The sequence below is a fragment of the Acyrthosiphon pisum genome, chromosome A1 (assembly GCF_005508785.2).
Source record: "Acyrthosiphon pisum isolate AL4f chromosome A1, pea_aphid_22Mar2018_4r6ur, whole genome shotgun sequence".
Classification (NCBI taxonomy): domain Eukaryota; kingdom Metazoa; phylum Arthropoda; class Insecta; order Hemiptera; family Aphididae; genus Acyrthosiphon; species Acyrthosiphon pisum.
The window spans coordinates 85426758-85438491 of NC_042494.1; the positions used below are offsets into that span (position 1 = coordinate 85426758).

Genomic DNA, 11734 nt, shown 5'->3' on the forward strand with positions numbered 1-11734 from the left:
GCATAAATTTAGTATTTACCGAACAATTAATTCAAATTAAATTATACTAATTACTACGTTGAATAACTTTTTAAAAAATAATCAAAACTATTTTAAACACATATTACTAATGCGGACATTACGTATATTAAATATTAATACGCCCATATCAGTGGAGGCACATAGATTAAAACATTAAAAAATACAAAACATCTGATACTAAAAAAATGTAATTCGCTTTTTGAGAAATTGTAGGTATCGGTCGAATTAATTATAAATATTGTATTAATTATATTTATTTATTTACTATTTAAAACGTAGAAATAATAATGAGTGTATAAAAACATATTCTAGTCGTATTATACTATGTACCTCTGTAAAATATACATGTAGTAATATGCATTGTAAAAGATAAGACAACACAAAGTTCACTTGTATACATAAAAATGTACAAATATTTATTTAGCTTTTCCCCGAGTACCTACGTTGCAACCGAGCAATTTTTTCTTGCAAAATAGCACATATACTTTACGTATATTATGTATTATACTTTTGCACAGTCACACGGGCACAAAGAACACAATTATAAACACTTTCTATAGGTATAGCGTATATAATATACATACACACAAGCATATATACATCATTACATCTACTTATATTATACAAGTGAAAAATTTCACAATACCAATTTATGCATAATATCTTATGTATATATTATATGTAATGATACACTTGAATAGTTCAGACAATAATGTTTTACAGGGGAGATTTACCTTGCACACCTTCCTCTCCAAGTTCCAACCAGTAAGTTAAAACAACTACGTCTGTACAAAGTTTCTTTGTCGACCGTTTATTATTTTTTATTATTACGTTTTTTATTATTATAATTATTATTTTTTTTTTTAAACGTTTAGTTCGTGTGAAACATATTATTCTTATATATAATATATATATACATATATATATATTATACATACACAATAAATACATATATTATTAATTATTATTTACCTATTTTCTTTTATATTATGGCGTGCAATACGTTATGTTTGCAGTTTTATTGACTATTCTATTCTTTGCTTATATAATTAATATATATATATATATATATATCAAGCGTGTATATATTATACATGTATTGATCAGTGGCGTGGTGAACTCAAATATTGTCAGAGCATTTTTTTCTAATACTCACCTAGTCACCTCACCAACCAACTCATCCACCCATCGACTAGTATAAAAACATTTTTCTTTATCTTTCGCTAAAAATTGGTATAGGTATACTGTTTCAATGATGGGGGTTGGAGAATTTTCTAACCGTATAAATAAGATATTAAAATGGTTTTCTTTTTGTTGCGATACATATTAGAATAATCTTATTCCTAGGTAAATTAAATTGTCACCAAATATTTATATTACCATTATTTCATACACATGATAACATTTTCAAAATATTTTGGCTCTTTTTAAGCTATTAACAGATAACAAAAAAAATGGTAAAAAATCTTGACAATTTAATAAAAGGTTCTTCATATGTGGCTCTTACAGCAGTCAAAAATATCAAAAGGCCGTACATACCAACAATTTTTATTTGAAGTTCAGATTTTAAATACATTCGTCAAAATTACGAACATTTGAAATTCTTTTGTAATTAAAAATATATTACATTTTAATTTTAGGGTAGAAAATATAATTTGATTTTAATGGTCTTTATTTATTAATAGGGACATAATATCAAGGGTGAAATACATGTAGCTCTAAAAACTGATTAAATACACAACTATAGGTAGGTACACAAGTATAATATCATGATATACACATATTCACTTTAAAATCAAAAAAATGCAATACACCAAATTTATACCGATACCTATTTTGTTAAATAGTTATCATGTAAATGTAGGTACTATTATGAAATATTAAAATAAAATTTATGCTCGATTACCTCGCTATAGTATCTACGAATATTTGTTGACTTACGGTGTTACCACTTATCAGTATCAAAATAAAAATATCTTATTGAGCATTTTTCCTGCATTCATAATTAAAAATTGACAAAAAATAGTTACCACCTATATATCACCCACTCACACCACAAAAAACTCAAATGTGGCCGCCTCTCGATTACCCCTATCTACACGCCACTGTACTGATGTATACTGTATACTTCTATATACGTTTCACCTACATCACAATATTATTATAATTTATAATAATGAACAAATGTCCTCATTCCTCTTCTTGAGTTATGCACGAGTAGTGGTATTCTATACCTTAATGTCGGTATATACGTATTGTATAACCACGTCGTTTACGTATATAAGATAGTCCTTATTACTATATTAATTATGATGAAACAGTAGATTAGAGTATGTATTACCCGTAGCGGTTTGTATTATATTGTATTGAATATTGCGGATAATTGTATATTTTATCTGATTGTTTGCGCACATGCACCTCTATAATAGTGACCTCTGTGTAATAATATAATGGTTGTCTCACCGTGTTTGTCCTCTTAACACCCGCTTACCAACTATATTATATTATTATAATATGTATGCTAAATACTATAATCTGCTAACCTCCCGACTCCAGCTTAGAACATATTATTATACCTAACTATTTGAACGTTTAATGAAAATTAGTAATTAGATTTTTAAAATATTATATATTTTTTTTTATTATTATTTTGAGTTAGCACTTAGCTGGCAGATAAAAAGTTACTGTGAACACACATATAATATATACTACCTATAATACAGTAACATACTAACATATATAGAAATATCATCCATAACTGTAGGCATATATTTAAAAAAAAGTTTCCGACTGGGACAAACGTGGCGAGACACCCTGTGTAATAAACTACCTATACAAAACTATATTATTATTATACAGCCCGTACGAAATGCCAATTATTTTGTTATGAAATAATATAATTTTCCAACGATACATTATTAAACCGTCATTATACGATACGCCTATATAATATATTAATATACATTATATTATGCCTGTTAGTTTATTCCTTGTTTTTTTATATTATGCTAATTCCGAACTCACCGATCGAATCGCAGTGACGACTTCAGAATTATATATATATACATATAAATACAATAATATATACACATGTGTATGTACCTAACTATAACATAATATTATAAACAATTTGTGTGTGCGTGCGCATGTGTGGATTAACGTAGGTACACCGTACAGGCATTAAGTAGTAGTTGCCTATTACTAAATTCTTCCGTATAATAAGAAGCAAATATATCGTCGATATGTTTGAAAATAAATGTTGGTGAGCTTAAAAATATAAGTGTCGAACAACATCATTTCGTCTTACTCCGGCACTGTGCGTGATATATTATGTGTAAATTTGTCAAAAGAACATTAAATTGTATATTCGTATGATATACTACTGAAAAGTAAGTATACAAACAGTGAAAGTGTAAATAGAGATAAAACGAGTATAAGTCAGTGGAAAGGAGGACGAAGGGGTGGAGGGCAACAACCACGACGATTCGTTTACGCGAATCTGTTTATGATCGGAATATCGTTTTTGTTTTCCGCAGAGATAACCTTAGTGGTTGCGTGGAGGAATGCGGCGAACCGCAGCTACCCACGATGATGGCGGACGACGTGTGTCCGTGGGACGTGGCCGATGGTGGCGGCGGCGGCGGTGACAAGAACAAGCGGCCGCTGCCGGCGTCCATAGCCGAAGAACGCGAGCGCCGGCTGTCCACGTCGTCGTCGCGCAAAAACTCAGGCGGTGCGGCGTACGATTCAGCGGCGAGCGCGGACGAGAGCCAATCCGATTCGGTGGCCAGCCGTCTGCGGCGGAGCTGCGGTCTGGGCGGCGGCAGCAGCATGGACAGGCGCCGTGGGTCGTCAGCCGCGTGCACGCCGCAACAGACGATCGACCGGCCGTCGGTGTCGTCAGCCGAGGACTTTGACCTCGGACCGTCACCCGAGAGTAGGTCGCCCGAAAAGCAGCCGTCAACGTCACCACACGAACCAGCCGGGGCCGCGTCTTCACTGGACGACAAGTCGAATAGAAAAAAGCTGTTGAAATCACTGTCGTTGGCGAGGAAACAGAGCGTGACGCCCGTCATTAACGTCAGCTCGGTGGACAGGGACAACGGGTGCGACCGGACCGCTGCGGACGCTGTAGACGAAACGGCGGCCGCTACGGCCACGGTAGCCGAGGGCGTCACCTCCACCACCGTTACCGGACCTGGTTGTGGAGGCGGTCACCCATCGGAAACTGTAGCTTGCTGCAGTGGAGCGGAGGCGGCCTCAGCGACAGCGACTGTGGCTGCGTCCATCAGTGACGGAAACGACGTATGTCCTTGGGAAGACGAGTGAGTTGGCCGCAGCGAACATCTCCTTAGTTTTTCCTAGTGTTGTTCCTCGGTGGCGCCTGCAATAATTTCCAAGTCCTCGTTGCATCACTCGAAACCATTCAATGCATTCATACTTTAAATAACTTTTTCGAAAATACCATGATTATGGAGTTTAATAGTCTATGTGCGGTGATCAAAACTTTTTTTTTAAATAAGAATCGATGAATACTTTTTAAATATTTATAAAATTCAGGGTATAAGTGTATAATAAATATACCTGACAGATTAAATAGCTTTTGACCTATTCGATATTTTAAAAAAATTGTATTTATATAATTTATAATCACTTGCATTACACGTATAATATAAAAATATATTTTTTTTTTTTTTATACTGAAAAGTTTTTTTTAATTGAATTCAAAATAGTCAATTTTTAGATCTGATATAAGAACAATTTTGATGGAAAAAACATTTATCTAAGTCAAGTAGTTTATTTTTTAGAATTTTTTTAAATATTAATATTTTTTGAGTAAATTAATTTAGATCAAAATAACTTTTTTTCAAAATATTATTTCCTGACATGAGTATATTTCATACATTTTGTCATATACGTTTAAGTATTATAAATTTTTTCTTGTGTCAGGTCTTCATTTTACACCCTGTATATGCTACTTATTAGGGTAGGTACTCAGACAATTTTCATTACTTTTGTCTACAAAACGGATGAAAACAATAATATATTATAATTCATAATACATAGGTTAGGTTATAGTATATAATACTGTCCGCCGCCCGGTGTCCCAAACGCGCCGGGGAAGCCATGCGATTTTTCACTCTACATAAATATTAGCCCGTTCCCAATTTACATGCGATACTATTATACTAATACACATTATTTATAATCTATAATCTACACAAAATGATATATATTGTTTAATACTTTATTACAGTTTTTTACATACCACGATTGTTTCGTTTTCTCTTTTCAGACACAACCAAGATAAAGGCGGCCGATTTTTAAAGGTATACGAGACCTACGGTTTTCTTTGAACGTTTTTCGCCAAAGCACACATTCCAAATTCTATTATACGTTGTGTAAATATACGCCTACATTATACTACTTCTCGTAAATATTATATATATATATTAGTATAAAATATATATAATATAGCGTTCTATCTTAATATATAAATAATAATATTTATTCATCGCCAAACGAATGTTATTTTTTTTTATATTTATTTACGTGTGATAAAATATTATGTAAAACTCGATAAAAAAAATACCCAGTCGAATTTTTCAGACTCGGTCTGTATGTTCAATATTTGTTTAGTTTATAATATATATATTATATTCCAACGATAATCGTAATTTATAAAATGTAATAATTATTATAATATTTAATACATATTACGCTATCGTAAAAGTACCTATAAATAATGCAATAAGCATTTCGTTAAAATGCTGTAGGTACAACACGACGCGAGTACAACACACAACCAATATAGTAATTTATTCGGTGTTTATATATAAATAATAAATATATATACAAGTGTAGGTACCTATATATGTATAATATATATCTAACAACTAAGACGTACCTATGTATTTTATAATTAAGCCAATAATAATTAATAATTAGTTACGAATTGTACATCGTATTGTAATATCTAATAATTTTTTTTTAGTATACTTTTTTCGAATAAACAATTTTATTGATTTACTACTATAGACCATAACGTGTACAGCAATATCACAATTTATTTATTCTAATCAATTTAATTCGATTTTATAATAAAATAGATTCTTATTATGTCGATCGTCGATATCTTGAATTTCCGTTATTTCGTACTAAATTGAAATCCACTTGAAATTACCATTATATTTAAATCCATTACAATAAAACTAGATATTTCGAACTTTGTTCTGTTCTCCTCGAGATTTGACACAACGACAGTTAACTTTATTAGTGTATTAAATTAACGTAATATAATAATGTCATCAAATTCCATTATATTATTTTCAAACATTTTTATCTGGTACTTGTTTGTAAGAAATACATTTTTAATTCATAAATAACTAGAATTAAACAGTATAAAAACGAGATCTAAAACTGTTAATTCTTAACGAAAATGATGATGATATTTATATAATCCATGCGATTGCCAACAGAAATAATGAAGAAGTAGCAAATTATTTTTAGTTCCTATTACGATTATAGCCATTTTAGATAATATCTACATTCTACATGCTATTGTACGGAACCAATAAGAACCATAATATAATACAATATGATGGACCAAAAAAAAAAACCTATTCATTAATGATTTGTAGTTTGTATTAGAACAAACACTTATTTAAATAAAATAAGATAGCGGACGAACTTAAGCCTTAGGTGGTTAAACGTAGTCTAGCTATAATAAAACCAAAAACTGAGTACAGTTGAGGTTGAGTAAATTGAGCCCATACTCATTTCAACTCTACTTAGTTTTATATAATCAGTTATTTGACAAACTCAAACACAAATACAGTTTAAATTTGATATTATAGCAATGCTTTTCATATTATATTATTATATTATAATCTTCGTGTTATTTAATGTTTTGCCACGTTTTACGTGAAAAAAAATCATGGGGAATTATTATATTATTATAGGTATACTAGATTATTTACACTAATCGCGAAACTCACACAATATTATATTATAATATACTCTTACACTACGTTTTGGCTTATATTACCCAAAGTGATTAATTAAACATATTTTATTATATTCTATCTAATATCGATATATATATATATATATATATATGTATATCAAATATACTTAATATAATTAGGTTTTTAGATTGATATTATTAATACTTTAATACTTAAGTGATTTTAATATCATAATAATTTACTTATTTAATATATTAATAATATATATTATTATATCCTATATATTAATGTGTTAATTATACGAATATTATGGATATAGATACAATATGTATTTATAATTAAGTTAATAGAATAAACAATATACTACAGTAAATATTATAGGCATAGCATTTGAGTTTGAGTTTGTCAAAACACAAATTATTTCCAAATTAAATATATCAGACTTAAACTTTTTTTCGTCATATAAAAACATACAACATTTCTTATAAGAACTTATTCTGCTGCGGATTCACACTATGACATGTATTTTTAATTTATTTATTTAAAAAAAATGAATTGTACATTTAATAAGTACCAGTGTTAAAATGTTATGAATTTTGAATATAATAATCTGTAAAAAAAAAATTATTTATTTATTTGATATTTTGTTTTCTAGTTAAACGGTTTTTATTTAGTAAATGTAAGTGCAAATATTTTATTATAAACTATAATTTAAGTTAAAATTGTGATAAATTGTTTATGGAATTTTTAAGATTCATGTAATAGTTCATAGATATAAATAACGTATTTATACCAAATAAAAGATATTATATTATAAAATACAAAATTTTTGTAATGCGCATACCATTTTAAATGGATTTTTAGACACAAAATTGTGGTTGTTCAATAAATGTAAATTTAAAACTTAAAAAAAATCGTAATGTGCACAAACTACATACCTAGATATGTAACTTAGGTTGCATGTCTTGATATAATCGTCAAGTATACAACGTCATTCTATACGAAGTTTTAAATACCTAGCCTATTTACTATTTAGGAAGAAATATATTTTATTTTAGTTTACATATTTATTAATGTCTTAGAGTTAGTTACGATAGTGATCATAGTTTGTAGGTATAATAAAATATTGTACCTATCAACTTATTAAATAAATTAAAAAATTACTTATTGTGAAACTTTTGTTTTATTATTATTTCATAAATATTCTTCGTCATTTTTTCTATATTTAAATCTTAATATTACTATAATTGTAATTTTATTCAATACGTACCTACCTAATGTTCATTAATTCAATAAAAAATGCTTTTGCAAAATATAAAATGGTGTTAAATGTGAACGCGATAAAAAACTGCAATAAGTCTCTTACTATATAAATATGTAAACCAACCATAAATTTATAAAAAAAAATCAAATTCATTTGTATAAGAAATTATAGACTATAGTGTCATGTACACACTACACACTATACACTATAACAATTAACAGTGGTTCCCAATTAGCATTAGGCCAGTAGCCACTAGCCACGGACCCAGTGGCGCACTGGGGGTCCAAGGTAGTAAGGGGCCTTTAAAAATAGAGACCTTAAGTTAGGCCAAAAACTTAATTTGCCCAGGGGCCCCTGTAAACATTACACCATCACTGCACGGACCCTTATACTAAAATTTAAATTGGACCGGAGAACATTATAATGTATAATATGTTTATAGAAGTTACACGCTGTTTGTAAATGTAGGTATAAATGAATACGATTCAATTTTGTTTTTCTTGAAAACGAAGAAATAATTCTTTACCCGTGTGCAGTGTTATCACTAGTAGGCGTTAGTGTTCTGAAATTTTATGAAATTTATTTTTTAATGAAAGATAAAAAAAAAACAAATTTTAATTTAAAACTGTAGTAGAAAGTACAATAAGCACCTCTACTTAGTTAAGTGTTAATGAAAAATGCTATAGAAATATTTCTTACACAGTAGGTACTTTAATACTTTATACAAATTACATAATGATTATCTATTATATATTTATATAATATATAATATCTTCTTTATATCATGATCCGGAATTAAATATTGATAATCAATAATCGGGTATGAAATCGGTATGACCATCTAATGATGGTTTTATTAAACATCCCAAACAACCCAGTTTAAAAAAAAAAATTAAAAAAATTTATATTTCAATATTTCAAGAAGAGTGAAAGTTTCAAGTTTGAAATATTTCAAAGTGAAAATGTCATGTGAGATATTACACACTCATAAGTTAGACGTTACTATAGTCATAACCCTGTCGGCGTCATAATACCTATACAATATTCCGTTGGCATCAGTTGGATTGTAAATATTGACATTAAAATGTCTCGTACCTATCTGTAATAGACAGACGAAAAGTGTAAATGTTAGTTCTAATAGTCCAGAAGAATATTTTTTGCCAAGATCTTTTTCCCAACATTAAAACACTTTTACAGTTGTTCTCCACACTACCAGTTGGCAGTTACTTCTGCCACTCCAGAACGCACGTTTTCTACTCTTAAAAGAATAAAAACTTACCTGAGATCAACAATATCTCAAGAAAGGCTAAATGGCTTGGCTTTAACAAACATAAATAAGGAAGAAAATGTAACTGTGGAGGAAATAGCACAAGATTTCATAAAAAACTCTGCCAGGAGAATGCAACTACAAGACTGGTCAAAATAATAGACATTACTTAAATTGTACATGCTTTAATATAAGTACTTTAATTGTCTTGATCTTCATTAAATATAAAATATAATATACTAAAACCCCTTGGGAGATTTCTGGCTACGCCACTGAATTCAAGCATAAGTCATAATCACGGACGACCTATTAGGAACCACTATTAGGTACCACTGAAGTAGAAAGGACATTTCAAGGTAGAGTTCAAGGGTTATGGATAAAATATACAAAAAATACTTAAAATATATCGATGATGCTGTGATGGTGTTAGGAGCAAGTTGTTTAGTTTACAACGGCCTACCAGAAATCAAGAATTTGTTGACAATATTTATTAAAAGTTGAGCGTAAATCCAGAATATTTTTTTATGAAAGTCTGGAGTTAGACATTGGATATTCACCTGTAAGGCTGTAAATCTATTGTATAAACTATAAATGTATTACAGATTGTATATAATATTCTTGTTTTCTAATAGAAAAAAAATTTTAAAAAAAAAACGTATATGAACTACAGATATACCCATATTAAGCTAATAAGCTCCTAGATATAATATATTATATTTAATTTAGTAAGTATATAATATTATATCTGTGGATATAATGGACTGGAAACGAGCAGTTAATCACGGCCACGAATGTATGTACAAGAGGAAAAGTGCAGGGGGTCGAATGTGTCCTAGAGTTTACAGCGCCGTCTGTATAAAACACGGAGTAGATACAAATTGTGAATCCAAATAAAACCACCTGTAGCGCTGAAACTTCAAGAACAGTATTCTTATCAGCCAAGTGACACCTTTTCGTGGCCGTCCCCTGATCCCTGCCAACCATGTCGTTTCCAGTCCAGAATATTATTCTGTGATAATATCTTAGTCCGTGATTATGTACGTCCGTGGTGATTATAGTATTCGTGATTCAAACTAAGCTTTATAGACGTTTTTGAGATAATCTTATTTTTTAATTAGTTGACTTTCTTTCTACCAAATAACAACCAATTTAAACACCCATCTGCCAGCTATCCACAATGGGGATTACGATGGTTGACTGTTTGAATAACGTCATGGTTAGACAATTCATGTGTGCAACTCAACTCGCAGCAATCAATTTCAAAGTAAAAGTATAAATGTTTTATTCAATTAACTCATTGTTAGATTTTCTGATTTAATTTTTTTTGTTTCAGAATATATCAAAAGAAGTTGATTTTATATTAATGATCCTGTCACATCCAATTTTGCAGAAATACCCACTGAAAACTCTGTACATCACTACATTTTTGAAAACAATTATTATTCAAGTATGGAATAGTAAATAATATGAGTAATTATAACTACCATAGTTCTAATTATCATAACCTCATAATTCATTTCTAATAAAATGTTGAAAATTCATTTTCAATAACATCTTGGTTTAAATAATTAAAATTATATTTTAATTAAAAAAAAAAAAAACTACTCCATTTATGGTTTGGATAAATTCATTACAATTTGGTGGTCAAGTTACTTTCCCTTTTTTTTAAATAATTGAAGCTGTTATTATACATATAATCTTTGACTGTACTTATTTTGTTAATGCTCTGTTATCATATGAATTGTTGCTATATTATGTTCTACTAACAACCACAATCGCAAAGTATGTCTATAAATTTGGCAAAATCAGCTGAATTAAAAGCAGTTTCAGATTTTAATTCTTTCGAAAAATTATATTTTAATAGTCAAAGACATAAGAGCTATACATGGCTAAATATTATAGCAACTAACTTAACACGCAATTTAAAAAATAATTTGTTCATATTATGTGTGCATCTTTAATTTTTAAATTATGTCTTGCTTTTAATATGTTTTTTGTCTATATCATATTATCTTTGTACAATATTATTAAAAGATATTATTTTATCTTTTTTTTTTAAATTACTTCCAATGAAATTATTTCTTGTTTTTTGGGATGTGTTAAATAAGGCAAAATATGTTTGTTCATGCACATGTATTAATGATTTATCTTCTAAATAATCAATGAATTTAGAGCACTTTGGTTATAACCTAGTTCTTTGATCACATATGTTTA

General features: G+C 29.2%; 1 protein-coding gene across 2 annotated transcripts in view; it reads left to right on the top strand.

Moving 5' to 3' along the window:
* Positions 1-8165, top strand: part of LOC100166269 (regulator of G-protein signaling 11) — a 48014-nt gene extending 39849 nt beyond the window's left edge. Inside the window, exons 14-16 of one of the 2 annotated variants that reach the window (XM_003246448.4) lie at positions 745-786; positions 3558-4346; positions 5318-8165. In XM_003246448.4, coding sequence (XP_003246496.1) covers positions 745-786; positions 3558-4346; positions 5318-5378 — 892 coding nt within the window. In that variant the 3' untranslated portion in view covers positions 5379-8165. The remainder of the gene's footprint in view (positions 1-744; positions 787-3557; positions 4347-5317) is intronic. The other variant, XM_001943731.5, reaches the window with a different exon arrangement.
* The last annotated feature ends 3569 nt before the right edge of the window (positions 8166-11734 follow it).